At 37.4% G+C, this 25,151-nt stretch overlaps 2 protein-coding genes across 5 annotated transcripts in view; one reads left to right on the forward strand and one right to left on the reverse strand.

The window, feature by feature from the left end:
• PGS1 (phosphatidylglycerophosphate synthase 1) overlaps nt 1–24,252 on the forward strand; it is a 43,165-nt gene extending 18,913 nt beyond the window's left edge. The window contains exons 5-10 of one of the 4 annotated variants that reach the window (XM_026667295.2): nt 227–416; nt 804–982; nt 4,375–4,902; nt 10,080–10,228; nt 15,806–15,949; nt 21,610–24,252. In XM_026667295.2, coding sequence (XP_026523080.2) covers nt 227–416; nt 804–982; nt 4,375–4,902; nt 10,080–10,228; nt 15,806–15,925 — 1,166 coding nt within the window. In that variant the 3' untranslated portion in view covers nt 15,926–15,949; nt 21,610–24,252. Of the gene's footprint in view, nt 1–226; nt 417–803; nt 983–4,374; nt 4,903–10,079; nt 10,229–15,805; nt 15,950–16,697; nt 18,582–21,609 lie in introns of those variants that run through there. The other 3 variants (XM_087955934.1, XR_015747691.1, XR_015747692.1) reach the window with 3 other exon arrangements.
• Nucleotides 21,488–25,151, reverse strand: part of DNAH17 (dynein axonemal heavy chain 17) — a 126,593-nt gene continuing 122,929 nt past the window's right edge. Inside the window, exons 79-80 of the mRNA XM_026667294.2 lie at nt 23,254–23,479; nt 21,488–21,791 (exon numbers count right to left, since the gene is read on the reverse strand). Coding sequence (XP_026523079.2) covers nt 21,544–21,791; nt 23,254–23,479 — 474 coding nt within the window. The 3' untranslated portion in view covers nt 21,488–21,543. The remainder of the gene's footprint in view (nt 21,792–23,253; nt 23,480–25,151) is intronic.

The raw sequence follows: 25,151 nt of genomic DNA on the forward strand, positions 1-25,151 counted from the left end.
AAAGCAACTAGAGGTGACACAAAATGTCTTCTAACATTTGTTTCTATCTAGAGAGATACATGGTAATTTTTGTCACTCTGCAGCTGATGAACAACAAGACATTTAGACCTTCTATACGTAAAGGTTTCCAGCATCTCCTGATTGTTAAGGTTTTCTAATTCTTACAGTTTGATTGGAGAATATATTCTGTATTACTGTGATCCCATCTAAGTTTTTTATCCTTAAGGCCAGAAGAATTCTCGAACCATGCTGCTTCCACTCCTGAGGCGATTTCCAGATAAGGTCCGTGTCTCTCTCTTCCACACTCCTAATCTACGTGGTCTTCTCAGACATCTAATTCCTGAGCGCTTTAATGAGACCATCGGGTTGCAGCATATCAAAGTCTATCTCTTTGATGATAATGTGATCTTGAGTGGGTGAGTTCCTCTTTATAAGGAAATAACATTGGGTTAGGAAGAATTCTGTGATTTCCAGTAAAGAAGAAAAAAAAGAAGGAAATCAGTTAAGCCAGATCATAATAGGGATCATTCTGCAAATTCTGGAATCTCTTCTGCACTTTGCCATTTTTGGACTGTTTCTAGCCTTAAGTGATTCTGAATAAGCATTCTACAATTCATTTGCCTTTAACCAAACTTTAAATGGGGAAATGGATCAGGAAGGCAATATTAGTGTTCATGTGTTGATTAATCTTACATGCCTTCCTGTCTATTGTTTTCTCAACAGTCAAATGTATGTGAGTTGAATATGATTTATATAGACGATCATTTGGCATTCTTAACTGCCATCCTTTTTCCCCTCTCCAGAGCCAACTTAAGTGACTCTTACTTCAGCAATCGACAAGACCGTTACGTGTTCCTGCAAGACTCACCAGAGATTGCAGATTTCTTCACTGAGCTAGTAAATGCAGTTGGGGATGTATCTTTACAGTTACAGCAGGATGACACAGTCAAAATTATAGATGGGATGGTCCATCCTTACAAAGGTAGGAGGCCATTTATTTAGATAGATAGATAGATAGATAGATAGATAGATAGATAGATAGAATGAATGAATGAATGAATGAATGAATGAATGAATGAATGAATACTTTATTGGCCAAGTGTGATTGGACACACAAGGAATTTGTCTTGGTTTATCACTTTATTTCTCACTTTATTTTCTATATTGCCATAATCTTTAGATTTTAGGGAGGTCTTTAGAAAGAAATTTATCACGTATACAGGAAGTCCTTGACTTATGACCACAATTGAGCCCAACATTTCTGTTGTTAAGTGAGTTTTGCCCCCTTTTACAACCTTTCTTGCCACCACTGTTAAATACATCACAGCAGTTAATAAGTTAATAACCCGGTTGTTAAGTGAATCTGGCTCCCCCGTTGACTTTGCTTGTCACCAGGTCACAAAAGAGGATCACATGATCTTGGGACACAGCAGAGGTCATAAATGTGAACCAGTTGCCAAGCGTCTGAATTTTGTTCATCTGATCATGAGGATGCTGCAAGAGTCACAACTGTGAAAAACGGTTATAAATGTGAACGGTCACTAAATGAACTGTAATACACACAGAAGGGGGGGGCGAGATTTGTACCTTACCAGAATTCATTTGAGTTTTTGTGATGACGACAATATAATATAAATTATATAAATTATAGTTATATCAATATAATATGTAGTTGATATAATCATTATGATGTTTAACCATAACTATATAATTAATATAGAATATCTTTAAAAACTAAGCGTGGGACAAAACTAATTAAAACTAACATTAATTCAAAACTACAAAATAGACACATGAAAACCTAGGCACTTCTAATTCCAAGGAAGTAGTAGAATACCGACAGGTCACCACTTTACCGTAAAAAGAATGTATAAATTAGACCCTATAAAATTGAGTTAAGATATAACATTTATTAAATGAAATTAAATTAAATCAAACAATAGTCAATATAAATGTCAGAAAGACATATACCAATACCAATCCAATCTACCTTCTGTTATGCATTCCAGATCCCAGTGGCCTGGGGTGGGGGGGTTCATAAGCATCTCTGGAAGTAGAGCTAGGAAACCACTGCCAGGCCCAGTAGATCCTGTTGATCTTCTTTTATATTCCTAAGGATGAAGTCTGAAAGTGACTTCCTGTAAAGTGTAGTCTGAAAAATGGAGTTATGGCTCCTTTCTAATCAGCTTTTAGCTTGGTCCCCGGAGAGACCCTTTTCCATTGGGTTGTTGGGGAGATTCTTTTGCGACAGGAGAAGTATTCTGGTTTAGCTAGCAGGAATTTCTTTGCTAATTGGGATTATTGGGATTACAGATACAATTGCCAATTGATATACTTTAGGGCTGCAACCTTTGAAGCAGGAGGAGCAATGATGGAAGGAATTTATCAACAGGTGGCATTACATTTTATGATGATGACTAAACAAGTGGAACTCTGGATGGCAAACAAGAATAAAAACCACAATATAATTTAAACAGAAAACCATTTAAAATGGCAACGAGTCCACAATAAAATTTTGCATTCATCTTGTGTAGCCAGGGCCTTTGGCTAAGCTGACTTGGTTCTGTAGATTGGGAGGCTAAAGCTAAACATTCTAATGATTCCCATGCTAGTAAATAATTTGAATAAATAATCTGTGGTGTCTTGAACTTGAAGAAGCAAAGAACTCCCAAGTACTGTTGTATAATGTGTGTTTCAAAATGTGTACGTGAATGCTCATATGGTGGATGCTATTTTACTGACTAAAATATTTTGTTTTGTCTGGGGAATAGTCTTTCTTTGTTACAACCTGGAAAGCTAATCTTTAATACAGAGCATAAGTCACTGGGTGTCGCTTTCCCTTGGGAGGTATTTTCCAAGCAATACCAATTGTTAAGAGCCCTTCCCGGCAAGCCAGTTGCTATGATTTTTAGATCAGGTAACAAAAGCAAATACTCTGGGAGTAGGGAAAGGGGGACTGACTGCCTTCCCATATTTGTTATGTTGATGAGCATAAACTGAATTATACTCAAATAGGCACAGAAGAATGTACCTGACATGCACCTTAGCTGACAATTCCTTAACAGTTGTCAATTCTTGTCTCATTTCTATTTCATTTTGTGATATTTTTTAAAATTACAGGAGCCTTATTTTTTATTATTTGTACATAGTAAATTACCGTACTTCATTAAATAGAAGAGGTATGTGGCATGAATGTCACTTTAGTAGTTTTTCCAGTTTGGGGTATTTGTGTAGCTTACATTTTCATTTATTTGTGGTTTATCTATTGTGCGCCACCCAGAGTTCCCTTTGGTAAGATGCCAAATTAGATAGGTAGGTAGGTGACAGATAGATAGATAGATAGATAGATAGATAGATAGATAGATATGGTAGGAATTTGGTAAATTGTCTATGTTAAACCTTTGGGAGGAAAAACCTTTAATCGGGTGCTGAAAGAGTATCATAGGGGCCCCTTTTATTTTCACCACCTGAAAGAACCTGTAAATTCAATTAACTATATCACAAATCCCAGAGTCCATGAGAGTCACAAAGCAGCATTTCAGCTTATTCTGTTACTGTCACTAAGGAAGTCAAGAGTCTGCAAGAGATCTGAGAAGACTTGGGTAAGGCTAAATTGTTTCATCTGGTCCTGATTGTCAAAACTTGGAAATGAGTCATGTCAGGGAAGGAGGAAGACACACTCTTCACAATATGCCCCATATGCCTCAGTTACTCATGCCTCTGCTTTCATCTCTAATTTAGTTCCTTTGTAAACTAGTGCCTGGCAAAAGTTAATTGAATAAATCTAAAATCTTCATTTGAGAACCAGATTTCATTCACCATATCATTCTTATATCCCATTGCCATTATTAACTCAATGGATACAATTGAAAGCCAATCCAACAAGCAAAAAGTGTTACAAACACTGAAAGTGTGTGTTGGTGGCGGGTCTTGATCTGTTCTGAGTCCAGAACAGATCATGCTTTCTCAAGAGCATTAGGGATTCCTTTAGGCTTAGAGCAACAGGTAGACGCTGCAGCCAGGGGGCTTTGCCCAGTTCTATTTGTTATGCCAATGACCCCTTTCCTGGTCTCAAATAATGTCATTATCACCACACACACACCCCAAGCCTCCACCCTCTGTTGTTTTACACCAAGGTCTAGGAAAGGCAATTCCAACTGGATCTTTGGCTTACAAACAAACAGTTACAAATTGCTCCATGATATATCCAGATGTCCCCTTAAGTGTAATTCCTCCTGGTTTAAGCACCACTGTTTTAGGTTAATTTGACTTCCATAATTTCTGACTTGCAGGAAGCAACCATATTCTGATCTCTTTAATGGATCTCATACAGGTAATGTTATATTTCATTAAACCATGCATTTATCTTCTCAGGAGACAAGATGGCCTATTATGAGATAGCAAATAAAAAAGTGATGGAAGTGATCAATTCTGCCAGGATCAGACAAGAGCAATTTCACACTCGGACTTTTCATAGCAACCATACAGAAGGAGAAATCTCCAGTGATACAAAAGCACCTGGTGATGGACAGTCAGAACCAGACACTTGGATTTATCCACTAATACAGATGAAGCCATTTGGGATTCGGATAGATGAGACTGTTACGAATACTCTCCTCATGGAAGCAGAGCAGGGTGCCAGCATATATCTCACCACAGGTTATTTCAACCTCACAAAAACATATGTAGATCTGATTCTAGGCACCCGGGCAAAATTCCAGATTCTACTAGCCTCACCGGAGGTGAATGGATTCTTTGGAGCCAAAGGGGTGGCAGGTGCCATCCCTGCTGCCTACGTTTACATTGAACAGCAATTCTTCAGCAAGGTGTGTGGCCTGGGTCAGGAAGGGAGAGTTCAGTTGCAGGAATATACAAGGAGTGGATGGACATTCCACGCCAAAGGTGAGACATTCTAGGCAATGGACTTTTGCTTTATTCATTGAGGTGGTATTGTCAAAAAATGATTTAGACTTAATTCTGTTTTAAGTGTCTATCTGCTCTGGAGAATGATCCTTTGATAATTTTCATGCCAGATCCTTGTCTGGAAATCCAGCTGGAAGATTTGATTATGAATTGTAGGTTTAAAAAGGCTAGGAAAAGGCCACAGTCATATAATGTATTTATTTATTGTTAATTTTTTATCCTGTCTTTATTACTTTAGACGTAACTCAAGGTAACAGACATAATACTCCCTCCTCCTTCTGTTTTCCCTACAACAACAATCTTGTGAGGTTGGGTTATATGATACGTTTCCAAGATGTTTCTCTTAGGGTAGAGATTAACAAAGGATTTCAGGGTAGAACTTTAAGCCACTGGGATAGATGTAAATAATTTACTGTTTCTGAACTAATCAGTGGCAGCAAAACTACTGTGGCATATTGTTAATAAATCAGTTTATCTTGATAATTTTATATTTCGGTCAGGAAGACAGCATATTGGAACCAAACATGAATGAAACCAGTGCAGCAATATTTATTTATTTGTTTATTATTGCATTTATATACCACTGCAACTCTCAGTGTCTTACATAGAAAAAAAAATAGCTTAAAATAAATCCAATAGAAAAGAGAAAAACATGCCAGCAATACAACAAGACAGAGAAGGAATTTTTGTTTTGAAAGATCGCCACATCAAAATCAAAAGTATTTCTCCATATAGGAAAGACAGTAGAAAATAGGAACTATATAGTACTAGATTTGGGAAGAAGATGTATGGGAATTGTTAACTTCATTACTGACCTTGTAATCTGCTACAATTTCTTCATTTCCCGTTACTGTGATATGGTCAGTTGGGAAAGCAGGAAATTGTTTTGCCATGTGAGAAAGTAATGACTGAATGGGATCTAAAGGCCAGTTGGGGCATCTGACAAATAACAATCTGGGTACTGAACTGAATTTGCCAATTTTCCAGTAACATTTAAGAATGATGGATGCCTGAAGGCCCATTAATGAAGCAGTCCTGTCTTTCCTGTGTTCTGAGAAATTAGGGTGGGAAGTCTGAAATCAGATCCATTTTGGAAAAAAGACAATGGATTCCTGCATTTTTACTAACTTGCTTTGACTTAAAAATTTCTCTGCAAAAGATGTAGTATGCAGAATGGAATTCAAGGTTAAGCTTGGTGACTTTGTGATATGCCAGGGAGAGAAAATGGATGCCCAAAACGTAAGTGGAAGTTAAGTGTCCCAGCTGTGATAAAGCCACAATTTATGTGGAAACTATAGCATCTCAGAATCTGTAAATGGTTGGAAAAATACAGTAATTTTCATAGTCTTTATTTGAAAGCAACCAAATTTGAATTTCTCAAATTTGGATATTTTACATGTCCTGACAAGCTGAGGCACCTGAAATTTTCCATTCAATCGTGCATTGCCATACTATGGAATCCATTGTCTAGCCCCTGGAAGATAAGCTGCTGCCAGAAATAATTAGTATTCCCCATGCAAAATCCAAGTTCTCCCTTGCATCAGTCCTCTTTTTATTGCACTTAGGAACTTCTTTGTCGCTTACTGTATAAATTAGATTAGAGTAAACTGGGCAGCCTTCTCTATTACCTTGAGCAAGTCCCAAAGTTCACGTCCTAACAGGCCGTTGTACTCCAGGGATCTAGGCTTTTATTTGTCTGAGTTTGTGGTGGTTAATCATTATGGGAATGCTGATATCTTCCCAACCTCCTTCCTGCAGAGCTTCTGGGAAGAGGCTTGGAGGTTGGGTGTGGGGATGGCTGCTGAGTAAGCTCTTTCCTCTTAAGAAAACATATTCATGCTCCCTCTCAGCCAAAATCAGGAAAAAGGGCAAGGGATGGGATCATGTGGGTAACCAAGAGCACTGCTTATGCGTTCTGTTCAGATCTCCCCTGTCAGCAACCTTTCAAAGAGGGGTGGGCTTAGAATGGCTGGTCTTCTGTCTTACTGGCAGTGGGCTCCGTTATTTCAAACCTCTTTAGTGATAGGAGGACTGTGAAAAATAACAAAAACAATTTTAGGAGAAGGACTTTGGTTATTTTTTCAATGCTGTGAAAGGAGCAGTCCTCATGAATTTTTTTTCCCCCTTGATTTTTTTCTTTCTCCAAAGCCTTCATACTTTTGTCATTTGACTACACAAGACACAGCTTTCCTCATTCTATGATTCAGTGTTTCTTCCAGAAGATGTGAAATACACACTATACTTTGAAAAGCTCCTGATTCTGCAGTAGTTTAGGATAATGTTGTGGGCATTCTGTAAGTGGCTTTGACTGAGCAATGGCAATCAAAAATAAAGTCTACACAAAGCAAAAAAATGGCAAATGCAGTTGCCATACAAATTCATCACACTTCCATGTATTTCTTGGTACTGCAAACTTGAAGAAGAGTTTCTCATTCTTGATACATTCCATCTTGTGCTGGCCAGAGTTTTGTGCTGGCCAAAATTTTCGGTAAGATGTGTCAGCTTAAAAAACTTTCAAGCATTCTTAACAGTTAGGACTACCAAGAATTCATCCGCTTACCAAACCAAGTTGTGTAAGAGGCAGTGATTCCTCACTAGCTTGGGAAAGTACATTTAAGATTCCTGTCTTGGAATCTGGCTGTGGAGGAAGAGATGAGATTAGATGAAGAGGATTGAGGTAAATAAAGGTTCTAGTTGTAAGCACCTCTTAGGAGAGGCAAGTAGGTTCTTGCAGGGAAAAAATGGTTTGCTGTCAGTTATGCAACTGGGGGCGGAGTATCCCTTGTGCGATGGGGAACCTTCTCTACTACAACTAAGTGACAATTGAGGCATTCTTTATATTTCCCTCCTGGAAAGGTGAGTCATGATGTGAGCATAATCAGGTTGGCTTAGTCCCAAGACCAATCCCCTCTTACAGTAGGCAGTCTCCTGGTTTCTGGCTTCCCATTCCCCGCCTGGTCGGTATGGTCAAAAGCAACGCTGGGGTCTTTTCTGTCAGATTCCAGTGGACTAGCAGGCGGCCCTTTCCCTCACTTCTGCTGGGTTGCATTGTAGGTTGTGCTCAGAGCCATCAATTGGAGCAGCTGGACAATCCAGCTCCTCGTACGCCAGGGAACCATTGATATGTAGCGAGGATAGAAGAATATGGAATATTTAGAGTTATAGAAAATAACTTGTGGCTCAACTGAGTGTGTCTGGGTGACTAATTTTATTTCAGATGTAAGAAAACAAACGCAGACATATAAAGGAAATTGCTAACTTGGAAGGGCTTATTTACCCTATAAAAGAAGAATCAGATGTAATGAAATGGATGCAGTAACTTGGGAAGGAAGAATCATTTAATTTTCTTATATTATTAACGGCACTTTAACAGAAAATGCATGGATGTTTTAAACTCTCAAGTTTTAGCAGCATAATTAATTCATTAGATGTTACTACACTGCAGGTTCTTCAAATGCAATTTATAAGGGTGTGCTTTCTTTGGCAGTCAACTGCTTGCATGCAAACTGCAATACTGCACTTGCCTCATTAATGGCATCAGGATTAATTTTCAAAACTTGTAAGTGCTAGCAACCCACATCCCATAGATGAAGTGTGAACCTCAGCTCCACCAGGTTGTACCACCGAACTCCAATTGCAAAATTGTCACTCTTCAGCAGCCCATCCCCCATTCTCTTTCAAAAATTAAAAAGAAGGGGCAAATGGATTCCCCATGAGTAAAGTTACTAACCCTTTCGGTTCTTGTCTCATTTAGTTGCTGTAATATGAATTAGATTCCAGGCTGCAGGGAATCCTGTGCTTGTATGTGTGTTTGGGTGTTTGGGGTAGTTATTAGAGGTGTTTTTGGAATAGTGCTTTTTGCGTTTTTGTATGTAAAGAGGAAGAGATTAGAAGATAGGAAACCAAGTAAAATGGGTGTGTGCTACTTTTGTCCTGGCAGATGTGACAGAGTGGTGAAAAGGTAACTGCCGGGTGGAGGCTCAGTTTCCAGAAAGAGACATCAAAACTGTTGGTTGCTCATTATTTTAGCTGAAAGTATAGTATCTGTATTAAAGCATATCTGCTGTGATCATGGCACATTTTGAAGATGGATTGAAGGTTGGCTTGTTTATAAAAAACAACAACCCCTATTTATCAGAATGAGCATTAGAATTAGAAATGCAGAGATAAATTTGTTTTTGATTCTATTATAGCTTCTATCATAACGCAACATATAGTAGTAATAAAGAGTTTTGTTTCAAATATTAATATATTTTTCCATATGGGAAAACGTTCTCAGAATGCGAGTAGTATTGCTGTATTTGTTTGTGCAGTGAATTGCACAAATAAAATACAACATTAGAAATATTGTTGGGACATTCCTGCTGTTTCCTTCAGTTGGGGAATAGCTTGACAACTAGGTGTTGCTGTGGATTTGATTGCTAAGAGCTGTTCACTCTTTAAATAAATGAACTTAATATTATCTATGCATGTGGAAGCCACACTGAATAATTTCTTAAAGGAAGCCTTTTTTCCTTCCTTCCCAGATCCCACAATAATTTTTCAGTTATGATTACCATTAGCCATTTATGACTTTTTATTGATGTTGACATCATTGTAAAAACTGAGCAAAGAATTGTGGGGGTAATTACAGTATAGCCTATATCTGGTAGGTAAATACAGTTTTTATTTATTTATTGTACTCTGCAGGAGTTCCAGTTGGCATAGTTTTCCCCTGCCCATTTATCCTAATAATATAAAAGGAGCCATTTTATAGTTTCTCATTAAAAATTGCTAAAACGGCCTCAATTCCGGCTTGTTTTTGCAATCTTCATTATAATTATTTATTTTTAAATATGGTAAGTATAACATTAGGGCCTAGGTCATTAGTTAGGCTTGCGACATCTGGAAATGAGAATATGGTCTACACACCATGGATTGCATTGTGCAAGCTAAAAGAGGCTAATTCTTGTATAAATTGTATGACAATCTCTGACGGGAAGCGTCCCTATTTCCTGGTTGCTCACTTTAATGATTTACACTGCTGGTAAACTAACAAAACGTTCAGTGTGCTTTGTTACCATGCCTTTGGATAACAAACAATTGTTTGGAGCACCTAACAGCTACCCTGGTCACTTCCTCTGTCTGCCATATTTCCTTTCTATGTTTCCTTGCAGGCCTCTGGTTGTACCTAGCAGGAAGCAGCCTGCCCTGCTTAACTTTGATTGGTTCTCCTAATTTTGGATACAGGTCAGTTCATCGTGACCTGGAAGCACAGATTGCGATAGTGACAGAAAACAAAGCCCTACAGCAGCAGTTCCATCAGGTTTGTAGAAAAACTGTTTTTTGAGCACTGGACCTACTTCATAGGGCTGAGGGTTTGGGTGTGATAGGAAGTGTTTTTTGTTTTTTATTAAATCAGTAATTGAGAAAGGACAAAATGTTGTTTTTTAATGACCTTTCACTAAAGATCCACTACCTTAAATAGTTGAATGCTGGAAGAATTCTGAATAAGAAGCTGATCCAGGAATTTGGGACTTCTGGTTTGAAGGGCTTCGGCGACAGACAGGAATCCGCGATCGTGCGTGGTTTCTGTCTGGGCTCGCCGCTGGAGCGCCCCGAGCCAGCTGGTTTTGGGGCTAAGCCACCTCGTAGAGGTGGTGAAGAGGGGGGAGACCGCCAGCAGGGTCGAGGGGAGCTGCATCTCTCCTCCTCAACTGGCCATTACTCCCTTTCCTGAAGGCGGTAGGAGCGGTGGTCAGAAATGGCCACCTCAAAGAAGAACTCAACCGGAAAAGAACGTGCAGGAGGAAGATAAGAAGTGAAAGTTTTGGCTGACCGGGTTAAGTTGAAAAAGCTACAACTAAGGTACCCTGGAATTTAAATTTTACAAGAAATAACATCACTCCCAAAGAAGAGTCGGAAGCAGCGAAAGAAAGTGAAAAGGGAAAGGTTTGGCTTTTTTTCCTTCTCTCTCCTTCCTTATATTGACAACTAAGAGACCTAAATAAGAAATCGGAAAAATCCGCTTTGACATCAATAGGCAATTAAGCTGAAAATATAACTAAATGTCAAAGGGACAATAAAGATTTCTGGACATTAAAAACTTTTTCTTCTATAAGCAGGAAGGGGAGAGAAAAAGAATAAGGGCAGGATTTGGAAGAGGGAGGAGACTGCCTGGACTTTAAAAGAATCTAAAGTAAAATTTCAATAAGACTTCTAAAAGATACATTTTAACTGAAACTTTGCAACTAAATAGTAACCCCAGGAAGAGAAAGTGGGGAAAAAAAAGAAAGAGCAAAAAGAAACAGCTTGCGTGTATTTGGATTACTTGGTGACTTTTGGATTTTTGGTTATTAAATTTGAATGACTAAAATCATTCGGGTGGTTGTTTAAAAATGTATACAATGGCATCACTTTTGGATGAATTGAAAATGGAACTTAAAAAGTACAAAGAAGATGCACAAGAAGGGAAGGGTTCTTTTGGCTTCGTTTTTCAATTCTTAGAAATGGAGATCTGGAACTATGAGAAACAACAAGAAAAGACTGCAAAACAAGAAGACTGGGACAAAGAAGAAGCCATCTTTAATGAACAAGTAACTATGTGGGGAAGAAAAAGGAAAGGGGGGAAAGAGGATGGAGAACTTAAGACTTAAAAAAACAACCAAAGAAAAGAAAAATAATTCAAAAAATAAGTATAATACTGGAAAGCAACAGAAAAGGGGAATACAGAAGAGGGAAATAGAGGTAGAGAGACAAAGGGGTAAAAAGGGGAGGGAGAAGAAGAGAGGGAAGAAGGAAAGGAAAAGAAGTTACAAAAGTCCGGAGCAAGATATAAAGAAACAGGACCTATTTAGAGATAATCGGTGAAAGTCTAACTGAAAAAGGGATTCTGTAAAGGTACATAAGATTGTATTGTTATATTTGTAATAGAAATAACTTTAGAAAATTGGAAACAACATATGATTAGAATGAGGGATAAAATAGTGTAATTTAGTGAAATGTTTGTGAATAAAATAAATGAAATAAAATAAATGAGAAAATTGAATTAGGAAGGAACGGGAACATTTTAATTAGTCAATGTTTTATAAAATATAAGTGAAGAGGGGGGGAATTAATTATGGAAAGTTTATAATTGTTCCCATAGAAGTATGATATTTAATTGAAAAGTAACGTGAAAAATGTTAAGACTTTAATGAATATTAATATTAATGATAGAATTGGAATGGAATGTTGTTTTAATTATATACATTTATAATTTTTTCTTTTTTTCTTTTTTTTTTAAGAATACTGTGTGTAGTTTAAGAATGTACCAAGCAGAATCCGAATGGAAGTTATGTATTATATTGAGTGTTATAATTTTAGGGGAAAGATATAAAGGCGTCATACTCCAATCAGTAACTACAGGAGAAATTTTGTTTAATGAGAAAAGATAATAGGCAATTGAAACAGGACAGACAAAAAATGATTTGAATTGAGATGAAATAAATAAAATAAAATTGAGAAAATTAAAAGAGGGGAGAAGCCATGTAGAAAATGTAAAATAGTAATAAGATATGGAATAGAATATAAAAATGAGCATGAACCTGAATTTGCGTCTATACGAAGAAATGTAACCCGGGATTATGCTGCTTTCAAAAGGGATGTTTTATTTGTATTTCTTTTCTTTTTGTGAAAACTCAAATAAAATTTACAAAAAAAAGAAGAAGAAGAAGCTGATCCAGGAATTTGAAGAGAGCATGAGAAAAATGCGAAAGTACATTATTCTGGTTGTAAATTAATTCATGTCTTTCTCTGAAGCGGTTCTCCCATCTGAGGGTTATTGCGGGGAAATGTAGCAACTCTTCACTTCCCAAGCAAAATCTGTAGAAACTGTTTCCAGTAGCTCCCAGTATTTAGATAATCATAAGCCTTGTTAATTCTATTACGAGATAAAATTCCTGTCTCTTCCTGGCTTTCTTCTCACAAATCAGAGTGGACTGTAGTCTTGCTTCTTCAACAAGTAAATATTTTGTGCAGTGCCCTTGTAAGTTGTTTCATCTAGATTTGCTTAATAAAATGATAATTGTTCTGAGCTCATAGTATTGATCTTTTGAATATTGCAAATACACTTTAAACTGATCGGATATTCCCCTTGAGAACCAGAACTACATAAATATTCAATGTTTGGTCAGTTTCTTTGTAGTTGAACCCCAGAAATAATGCACATCGAGGCTGTATATTTTGTTTTACTAGTCTTCAACTTGCTTGTAGTCAGAACTGAACTTCCCCCTGACCCCATGTTATTTACTTATATCAGATGTTTCAAGGAAACTTCTTTTGATCTTTGATCTGGTTTTGTGGAAATCAGAAGCAGTGGAAATAGTGTATCTTTTGCTAAACTTTTGATATCTGTAAAATGTAAAAAAAAAAAAAAAAGGCAGCCTTGCTATGTGCCTTCCCTATTTCTGTGGCATCTGTAGGGGATTTTGGAAGGAAAAGACGCTTTTACTTTGTTCAACACTTCAGAAATATAGGAAGTGGCAGGAATTGCACTTTGGGAAGAGAGAAAGGGAAGCTGATGTAGTTTATGCCACCACATACCACAATTTTTGAAATCTTGTGTGACAAGGAAAAAAGACCTTGCCATTTGCCTAATTTAGCTCCTTTTGTTAGAGGATGGACTTGGTTCTTCTTTAATTTTATCTTATTTTTTATGCCTTGATCCATAGGAATTTTGAAAAGTGAGAGAGGGGTGTTTCAGAAGCCAGAGACAAACTGGAGGAATGAAAGCACACGAATTGCTATCATTTCTTGTCCTATAGAAAGCTGTGTTTTACTTGCTTATTGTTTGTACAGATTTAACAACTTGTTCAGCAACTGTTCAGACTTACAGTGGTCTTGAATGAGTAGATCTTTAATCGGTCTTATAGTCATGGCCATTGCAGCATAACAGAATAACGGAGTTGGAAGGGACCTTGGAGGTCTTCTAGTCCAACCCGCTGCTCAGGCAGGAAACTCTGTACCATTTCAGACAAATGGTTGTCCAATCTCTTCTTAAAAACTTCGAGTGATGGAGCATTCACAACTTCTGGAGGCAAGTTGTTCTATTGATTAATTGTTCCAACTGTGAGAAAATTTGTCCTTAGTTCTAGTTGCTTCTCTCCTTGATTAGTTTCCATCCATTGCTTCTTCTCCTGCCTTCATGTGCTTTGGAGAATAGGTTGACCCCCTCTTCCTTTTGGTAGCCCCTTAGATATTGGAACATATCCATCATGTCACCTCTAGTCCTTCTTTTCATTAAATTAGACAGACCCAACTCCTGCAACCGTTCTTCATGTGCTTAAGCCTCCCTATGGTCACTTGATTGTGATTGAGGCATTTGGCAATTGGCTCACATGACAATGGTCATAGTAGCCCACAATCATAGAATTGCTGTTCATGACCCTCACTGCTGGCACCTGATAAGCAAAGTCAGGAAGTTATAAATGATCCCAATAATGTTGTACCTAGCAACCATGCAGGATTCACCAGCAACCAGAACTTCTCAACTGCTTTCATAAGTTGGCACAGTCACATGACGTTGCACTTTATGACCACGTCCCTTAGAGAGGGAGTTGCCATTCCTAAGTATTGTAGTTAAGCAAGTATCACCTGTACTTTTTCTATAAGTTGTACTTATCATTTTTTAGTTCTGAATTTCTTTCTGAAAGTAAATGTCTATCCTGTGGTCATTCCAGTGGATCAAACAGAGGAGCTGAAATGAATATTTACTTTACCCTTTTGAAAAAGTTTCTTTATTTCCTATGTGGCTATTCCTTTCTGTATGCTCTAATAGAAGATGAACCTCAGAATGGAGCATGGCGCATGGGGCAGCACACTCTGTGAAGCCTGTCTTGCTGTCTGTAATGATTTTCTCACTCTGAGAGCAGAACCTTCAATTAGCCACCCTTTGGATTTTTCTCACTGCATTCTGTTGAGTTGCAATTATTATATAAAATTGGAAGCAATATTGTGGAGTGTTCTTCAGATCAGTTTGGGGAAGTATTAAATGGGATCCATTAATTTTTTTAAACTGGTCTTATTAAACCTCAGTGGGATCTAGATTGTAGGAAAAAGGGAAGAAAAAAGAGAATAGCAATGTCATTTGCATAGGCTAAGTGGTGTGTAATTATATAGGCTAAGTGGGCTTAGCTGGAGTTAAAGAATTGAGAATAGAAATGTGTAGCTTGGTTGAAGGTGGGCAGAAGTCCCATTATGATATCATAGCTCTTTACATATACTTGTCTGTTTTATTAATTCAGATGAAATATTCATGCGTTGTAAACACTGTTTTCAAATACCATGTGTATGCTTTTGTAATAGAAACATTCACTTTTCCTTCTAGCTGTACTGTTTGTACTTTAAAGAGCTTAACATTTCTGGGAACCACATTGAAACCTTGACAGCACATTACTTTTTGAATGGAGACTTAGATTTTTATTAAGAGAAATGAGCAGCCAGTCTCTGGAGATTAAAGCTGGGTTTCCTTTTTGGACAATTATAGCTCAGGGCTTGGCTGTGTTACGGGAAAAAGAATAACTAACCATAGGGCCTATCTTGCAATGCTTTCCCCCTTGTATGTTTGTATACGTTATGTGGGTTGGGTTCTGTGTTTACAATTACTTGGGGTTTGGCTCAATTAGAGCATGTGAGATGCCAAATTCTGGAAAGTTTTGGCAAACTGAAGTGACAGATTTCTGGTCACATTTTAGGAGAACATGTGCTGCTGGGATGAAATACCAGGACTCAGATCAGACTGATTTTGATTTAAAACAGTTAAGCAAGACAATGATGATAGTAGACTCTAACAAGATTTGTTTGTTCTTGATTAGAGGTTCCGATTAGAGCAAATGTTGAAATTCAAGTTGTAATTTTGTTTTAGGAGCAGGAGCAACTTTACTCCCGTTCTGGTACAGTGTCTTCTTCAACGTTTGATCAGCCAAGCCGTTACGTCAAGCTGTGGGTGAAGATGTTGACACCTCTGATTAAGAACTTCTTCTGAAATAAGGAGAGACAGATCCTCTTGGTGAGTATCGGATGAGGCTTTTTATAGCTTCCTCTTAATTGGGAAGCATTTCAGCTAACAGGAAATGCATAGCGGCTGATTTCATTTGAATGTACTTCTACAATGTGTAATTTTCCTGAACATTATACAGTCTTGAGTTCTTGGTGTCAACTCTCACAATCATAGATCAGGTTCTTCTGGGAAATGTTTAAAAGATATATGTAAAATAACTGGATCTCTCTGTACAACTTTAAATTCAATTGTAGAATTATTTTGGTTTTTAAGAAGTTTGTACCAAATACATCAAAATTATGTAAATTGTGAATGTGCCTTTAAATCACTGTTCCTTTGAGTAAATATATACAGTATATATGTTAAGAAAAGGTATAAATACATTTCTGTACATTTCCATCTTATTTAAACAAAAATAAGCCTTTTAAATGGAGAACCCTTTATCAAAGAGTAAGGCAGCAACCCAGCTTTGTTGAAATAATAATATTAGGATCTTGTTTCTTCTCATCTCATAAGCAGAAATATTCTGGAACAGTGAGATATATATTTGACCAACTACCCAAGAGCAAAACATAAAACTAAATTTTGCCTTCTGCTCTGCTGTGTATTTAATTGGAACAGTGCATAAATAATTTCCTTTCACTTATGTTCTTCTTGGTGCACAATAATGTATTTTAATAATTATCAGCTATTGTTTTTCTGTTATATACACTGCGGTGAATAAAGAATTTCGTATTGATTTTTGTTGTTTCTGCAGTGAGAAAACTTCTCCCCCAAAATTCAGAATTAAAATAAGGACTCATGAAAGCATAAAGTTGTGTATTGTTGAGGTAAACAGACATACAGTAGGCTTATCCAAAAATGACTCTACTGGGTAGGGGCACCCAAGAGTCAGCCCTCTTCTTTCAATAGAAGGATGCCTGGAGGACTTCAATTTTGGGAGGAGACATTGCTCATAAAAGACTTCTTAACTAATGGTGAGCCTCGGGGCCTATTACTCATTTGTGAAACTGAGCACATTTAAGAATTCTACAAGTTGGTTTCAACCCAACATGTAAATAGATGTAATTGCTGGGCCTGTTCCTTTTTATATGGCTAGCAATTAATCATAAAAGAACCTGAACATTTCCCTTTAGGAAGAGAAAAGGCTGTCCATAATCTACTTCAGAGAAAAAGAAAGCTCAGAGGATTATATGGATCTTCTGTTTAGTAATTAATATCACAAGATTTGTGATCAGTTAAAGCTACATAAATTTGTGTTCTCAGATAATCCAAATGCTACTTTAGCTATTTGAGGATTTTATTTTGGGTTTGGTAACTGTGAGGAGATATAAAAGAAATTGAATATCTGTTTCTTAGATACTAGAAGTCTTAGACAACATTTACATTGGGCTTTTGAGATTTTTTTATATTGTCTAAATATTTTTACATATGTATTTTCTTATTTGTAAGAAAACTATTTTTTTTAATAAAAGAGATGCTCTCAGATGGTTAAATACTGTGCCCATCATCTGTTGTGTGCTTCAGTATAGAAGTACCCTTGAGATGCTAGGTGATGAAAGATCAGAAGAATTTTGGTAGCACCCAATTAACACATTTGTTAGTTGGAAAAAGTGCTACCACGTTCCTTCTGATATGTTGGCACTGTAGACTCCATATACATCTTCTGCAGCATTTATAACAAGAAACACTAGATTCCAATAAAGTAATTTTTGGATTTTAAGTATAAGTAATTTTAATATACTAATCTATTAGCCATATCAAATAATTTCCCTCCAGGGTATGGAAATAGTGCAAGAGAGGGAAATCTGTAGGTCTCCAGATACTCCTGAGTTTCTCTTCTGTCAGCTCCAGCCAGCATAGCTACTCAGAAATAATGTGAGTGGGACTATAACAATAGCTGGTGGATTGCAGTTTTCAGCTTCTGGCTACAATTTTTTTAAAAAAGCAAAATAATGTATTAAGAATATTACACTTGGAGTGGGGCAAGAGAGGGAACAAATTAGCTGGAAAATGATGCAAAAAATTAAGAGCCAACAAAGAGTCTGGACATTGTTGTCAGAACATCTCCCCTTCTGAAGAATAAAGAGAAAATTATCCCTAGTACTTGGTATTGATAAGTCCTTCATCCACAAACTAAGGAGGAGAAAAAAATCCTTCATGTGATTGTAATTCAGTGCTGTAGGGCAGGACTGTCAAACTCGTGGCCCGCAAGTGGATGCGTCATGTGCTGGCCACACCCACGCCTGGTTTAGCAAAGGGGAAAAAAGTCCAGATACGTCACATGACATCGCCGTGACCACGCGAGTTTGACAGCCCTGCTGTAGGGGATTTCATTAAAGCACCATGTTAATCCACTAGAAATAGATTTTGAGGAGATAATTCATGGTTTTGGTCCTAAATAGCATTAGCAAGGTTGGATTGGCAGTTGGGGAAAGAGTATAGCAGTTGTACCTTTTCAATTTCTCTTGAAGTGCTATTTGTTTTGTTTCTCTTTTGTATAAGCAAAGTTCACACTGTTTCCTTCTTGTAACACAAAGGAACTGAAGACCGTCCCATGCTGCTGACTTAAGATTGCATCTAGATGTATTTGAAATATGTTCTGATCAACCAAGTTCCTCTGTTGTTTCATTCCAACCATGGTAGATTATAATAATAATAATAACAACAATAATAATAATAACAATAATAATAATAATAATAACAATAATAATAATAATAATAATAATAATACTTAATAATAATACTTAATAATAATACTTAATAATAATACTTAATAATAATAATTTACTTTGTGAAGAGAGTGGACCATTATTTCCCTTGCTTTGGCTTCTGACACTAAGAGCAACACAGAAGAAGAAAAGACTGTAACAAAGTTGCTACAAGGAAAAAAGAATAAATAGATTACTTTGTTAGAGAGGGGGAATTATAATTTTATTATGCTGTTAATACATACCATTTTAAATGTACATAAAATTTGCCTTTAAAAAAAATCTGCTTTGAAAACTGATGCATGCTTTGAATTGGCAAGGAAACAAGTTTTAATTTTCACACAGAAAACTGCACAGCTTCTACTGAGCAGAGTTGTCTGAGTTAATAGCCCTGAATAATTCTTCTGATAATTCTTTTCAATTGCTGAATGGGGAAAAAAAATAGAATGAGTTCCCAGGCAGTTCTGCGATAGTCTTGCTGCTTAATAACGTTTGACTGTAATGTCTGAAACTAATTTGTGAACTGCTGAGGAGTGGAAATTCTTTTCTTCTGAATGGGATCATCCACCCCATTGCCTCAGTGTGCTTTCCTCCTCTCCTTCATAACAGATCCTGAAACAGTAGTCCTTTACTCTGCCTCAGGAACAAGACTTGCGATGTTGCTGCCCTCACATGGCAGCTGCTGCTGCTATTCTGCTGAAGGCAGTGCTTTCCTCAGGATGATGAGGATGAGACAGAATAGGGGGAAAGAAGAGGGCAAAACATTAGTCTAGGCCTTACTCTAACTTCCCTCATTTGCTTCCTTTTTTTGTCAGCTTCTCTGCAAAAACCTGGTCTTTGCATTTCCCCATGCCCAATGCTTTTTGGGAAGACCAAGGAATGCAAAGATGTGATGGCAGTGGTGACAAGAATTGATTAGAAAAGGGCACTTGGCTCACTTATTTGCCAGCTGGAAGTTTCCTGTGAGGATACCTTCCCTAGAAACACAGAGCCCTGCTGCTGGATAGGTGGGGAGAGCCCCAAAGCAACCAGGTGAAGTCTTGCCATATGCCACCCTCCCAACTACTCTTCCCAAAAACCACAAAAAGGGTTTCAATAGAAAGCACTACTTTCCTGCCAGATTGCTTTGATAGGGCTTTAGTTCGTCAGCAGTGGGTTAGCACTGAGGTGAAAGCTCTGTTGGGAAAATATATATGCAACGTGAGATAAGTTAAGCCAGTTTGAAGCTGGGCACAGAAGGGATGTGGATGAGCACCATATGCACAAGAAGTCTGTTAGTGTCGAAGGCGTAAAGTTACAGGATACCACTTCTAATCAACGATGACAGTATTGTTTTTGTGTTTTGATAGTAAACAGCCTTTCAGTAAGCAGGTTCTGCCTTTTATCAGATCAATGAGTATTTTTAGCAGATGCCTAGATTTGCTGCTACTGTCTGCTTTAAAGAGTGATTTCTAGTGTAAGACTAAAAATAGCTAGGGATATATTTGGGTATTTTGTTCATAATAAAAATGTGGAGGAATATATGGGCTTTTTTTGCTAATCAGATAACCATAATAAATGTTGCTTATTAACATTTGTAATCAGATTCCTAAAATTTCAGGAATCACTGAGTGCTTTTAAATAATGCCAGGAATTGATAGGCATCATTCACCTCTGGACGCTTTCACCTGCCCCACAAAATGGCCTCTTGATATCTGTTTTATTTTGCTTATTTACTTTTTGGAGAGCAAAAAAGTAAGTTCAAATCTTATGTAAAGATGGTTTACATACTATACATGTATAAACTGAAATAACTTAGTTCATATCAAAAATAACTAATATGTCTCATGCACTGATCTTTCTTGTTGCAGTGAGTTGCAGGAACATCCTAGAATTAGAGTGGGTATGTGTATTAGGTGTTATGTTGGTTATTTTTATTGACAGCTGTCCTTTTTGGTGAAAGCAAATAGACAGGAGAAATGTATTCATAGTATAATTTTATAAATTATAATATTTATAATATAAATTATAATATATTTATAATATAAATAAGTTTATTTATTTACAGTTTTTGGACACCATAAGATTCTTTTTTGAGTGGAAATATGATAATGTCCTGTCAAGCATTGTGTATTTTTTAGGAATGCTGGCTGTGCAACTTCACACATGCCAGAGCTGAGTTTCATGACAAGAATGTTTGGACACTAGGTAGGTAGGAGACATCAGGGAGAAGAGCCTGACAATGATTCAAGTTAGATCTGGTGGTGAGCCAATATTGTGGGAGGCAGAAGTGGAAAGGTTGGGTTGGATAGGCATGACCTAATGGACAGCTTCAGAAATAACCTAGTAGGTTAATAGAGGCAATCCAAGATGACAAAGCAGGAACAGGTCTTGGTGTTTGTACAGAGAAATGTCCATCACTAGGGTAAGTAGGTGTTGAGTGAGAGATGACTCAGGGTTCAAAGTGGTTTAGATTCCATTTGTACCTTATGTTCAGAGTTTTGAGCAAATTATTTCACTATTAGATTAACCAGGTTTTAGTTCATGAAATGAGTTTTATGGCTAGCTATTCTTGCAAGTGCAAGTTACATTTTCCCCAAGTTCCATATATGGCCAGTAAGGTGAAGATGTCTGGGCTAAGCCATAAGCTGTTAAGTGACAGCTACTGCACAGACTTTGTTTTTTTCTTTCTTTCTGTATGTTCTTGCAGAGCCACTACTCAACCAGACAAACTTTCTGTCATGGAGAATAATGAAATATAGGAACAATGTTGTTAATGATCACTTGAGTAGGAACATCAGGCCAGAGATACTTTAAAAATAAATTTTATTTTGAAACTTACAATTACTTTGCTTGGGGTTTCTGGGAAGGGATATAAGTCCCATGATGGAATGGACAAAACTTTATCAGACACTAAATCTGTAAGAGTAAAGCAACTCCAGCGAGAATCCACTTAGCAGGCTTCTCTTTTGTTTTCAGGTTGAAAGTCCAGACGTAAGTGGGGCCTCTTGTACGTGTCTTGTACACAGGGCACTCATACATGTTCTTGATATCCATGCGATCCACAGGGATGGCCTTGATGAAAATGACTGGCATCGAAGGCGTCAGCTCCTTCAGACGTGCATCAGTGATGACCCCCGTCTGAGTATCCCAGCGTGCACCTGCAACAATATGGGACAGGACTCTCAACATCAGTTGTTTTACAGCAAGGCTATAAAAGAAAGGGAATTTGCATGATTATCAACCTGCTAACTTTAGCAATAAGGCTACATGCTAGACTTTGGCTTGCGCATGCTTTTGATGCTATGCTGGTGGTTTACTCATATATTTTACAGGTATATAAGCAAAATGAAACAATTGGATTCATACCCTGCACTTGGCCTATAGCAGCTATTATTTTATTGCAGAAAGTTGTACACTCCTACAAGTTCTTTTAACATAAGTCCCTTTATGCATAGCTAAGCAGAAAAAACTAAGTTACCTCGTTTAGCTCAACTTTAAAAAAACAGCTTCTAAAAAAGAAAAAAAAATGTATCTTAGACCCAACATCCCCAAAGTAGAAAGAATTGTGGAAGCTGTCCTCTTGCTTTTTAACACAGGTGGGTTTGGTAATGAAATGGACATCTGCTGCCCTCTACTGATAAGAAATAAAAGAGGCAGCTATCCAAACGTATGTCTTGTTTATCTCTTTGGTTGGTAGTGATGGTTGTGTCAAATATTTATTTATCAGAATGAATTTGGAGAATATTAGTTCTGATTCTGCTGTGGGTGCAGATAGTATTGCTGAACGGCTGATTTCTAGCATAATTTCTATCAAATAGTCTTTGTATAAATAAGTATGAAAGTTGGACACTGAAAAAGAATGAGAGACAATAGAAATATAGTAGTCTTTGAATGATAGATCTGGAGATGATAAATAAGGGTACCACAGACTGCAGTAATCATTCAATAAAACCTGGACCAAATTAAAACTGACTGCTCTTTTGCAGCCGTGATTAACAACTAAAGCAAGTGGATGGACAGATCAAAGAAATGACAGGGCTACCCTTGGAATAGCGATGAGATGCACTAGGGGTCAGGCTGAGATAATGAATATTCATCCATGCAGTCCTTAGGTGTCAGGCCTGACTCAATAGGGACTTAAACTACCAAAGAGGGAATTTAATTTCAAGGTTACTCAAAGGTACTGCACTCCTGATATATTGGCTTACAATCTTCAGTAATCATAGCTGTCACTGAACAGTAGTTGAAGAATCCTACTGTATTCTTTAATTTTGGAGAATGTGAAATGGCCACCTTCATGAATTCTTTTATTTTTCTTGGTTACAGAATTGTGTAACAGATGGTAGAAAAAGTCTGAAAACAACATTCTGAAAAGAAATCTCTCAGTAATTTACCTACTTAGTCTCAAAGTAAAATCTGAAAATAGAAGAACCAAGTTCTGTTTCCAAAATTATTTTCTTTCTCCTTCTCCTATCTGTTCAGCAAATTACTTTAGAAGAAAACACCAACAGCTGTCTGTAAGCTGCACTCATGCTTGAGCAGGTTTTTGAAATTGAACTGAGGGTCACACAAAACAATGTCCCATATTTTATCTACACTACTAGGTGAATGGGTCTGTACCTTCCATGAAGAGCCCATGCACATAGGAGCCTTCTCGAGGTGGAGCTGTCATATCTTCCCGGTTTTTCTTGGTAACTTCCACTGAGAGACACATTCTGTCAAGAGGCCATTCATTCTTCCTAGCCATGGACTGCATAATGGCAGTCAGGAAAGACTGCGGGTTGAAGAAACCTGCTAGCCACACAGTTGTGGGCAGGGCAAAATCTGTAGTCCAAGCCTCCAGCTCCTGGAAATGAAAACAGTGATAAGCATAGTAAGGACCACACATACTTCATAATGCAGCTTTCATTCTCCTGTGTAGTCTTTACAAATACCTACAGCTTGAATGGGGAAGATGTATTAAATAAAATTTGCTGAACAAATTGGAATAGGCACTTTGAGATTTGTGTGATAGCAAAAATCCAGACAGAGCTGGCTTTTGGTTTTGCTTTGTGTACTATTATATAGCGTTAAGGTATAGGACACGGGTTTCAAACTCGCAGCCCGCGGGCCAGATGTGTCACGTGCTGGCCCCACCCCTGCCTGGTTTAGCAAAGGGGGAAAAAGTCCTGATATGTCATGTGACGTCAGGAGTTTGACACCCCTGGTATAGGAGCTTTGACACTCTTCTATTTTTAAAAACATCTTTCGTGAAAGCAAACCTACAAGATAATTGGAGCACAAATTCATCACAGTGTTGGTGTAGTCTACTGCAAATTTGTTTCTTCTGTAGTCCTCTGTAAAAATACTGAGAGGAGGAAATGGGGACTGGTGTTGGACCTAGCAGAATTTCTAGAGACATGTCTATTGCTGGCCATTATGATAACTTTGGGTAAAACATTGCAATAAACTCATGCTTTTATGAATACTATGCATGATTATGTAAGTCTGTTTTGTTCTGCTTCTGTTATTTAACTTTTAAAAGGGAAAAATGAGTTAAATAGGTCACCAAGAAAAAGAAATGTATTGCAGAGATCTGAAAGAAGATAAGGAAATGAATATAAAGTTCTTTTTCTTGACTGTAGGATACCAACTCATTATTCTTTCAATGTTTAAAGGTAGTGGTGGTAGATCCTCCCTGGCAGCTGCAGAGTTGTTTATTTTTAATGCTATGGGAACACCAAATCCCAGGATTCATAACACAGACAGACATACAATAGCTGAAAATAATAGCCCTCCCACATATACGTAAATCAAATTGTGCATCTTCAAAGGAAATGGGAAACTCAAGAACATCCTTAATAGTTGATTTAATAACATTTAATTTCACATGAGAAGAAGAGAACAGTAACGGACTATCCTTCCTAGATACTTCTCAACAGAGGAAACAATGCCAGAGTTTCTACTCAGGTGTATTGAAAAATTTTGAAAAATATCAAGGGGTACACTACCAGTCCAACTGAAGCAATCCCAAAGACCCAATGAATGAAGAAGGCAGAATTATTTGGAAGATACAATAGCAATAGCACTTAGACTTATATACTGCTTTACAGCCATATCGAAACGGTTTACAGAGTCAGCATATTGCCCCCAACAATGCAAGGACTCTGAATGCCACCATGTAGGAAAAACAAGCAAGCTATATTACAAGACACAAGGTTGATTCTTTAATTTCACAGCACATAGACAAATGCAACCATAAATTCACCTGGGGAAACTGTTTTAGATCAATGCAAGAGAATTTGTAAAAGCCTGGCATTCTGATCGATCAGCCATTAACAAACATAAAATCGCAGTGTATCGACAATTTTTAAAAAGCAGCGATTCAACAAGGAAGCAAGCAGCCTAAGGCACATCCTTATCATACCCAGCAATTAAATAGGTTAAGAGAGAACACATAGGTAGGAACAATTTTCAATGAAACAATAAGAGGTAAACAAATCGAAAACACGCAGACAACCCACAACATTCCTAATCAA

Source organism: Notechis scutatus, chromosome 2, assembly GCF_049901735.1.
Source record: "Notechis scutatus isolate UNSWTSFEM ecotype Mainland chromosome 2, rNotScu1.2, whole genome shotgun sequence".
NCBI classification, from domain to species: domain Eukaryota; kingdom Metazoa; phylum Chordata; class Lepidosauria; order Squamata; family Elapidae; genus Notechis; species Notechis scutatus.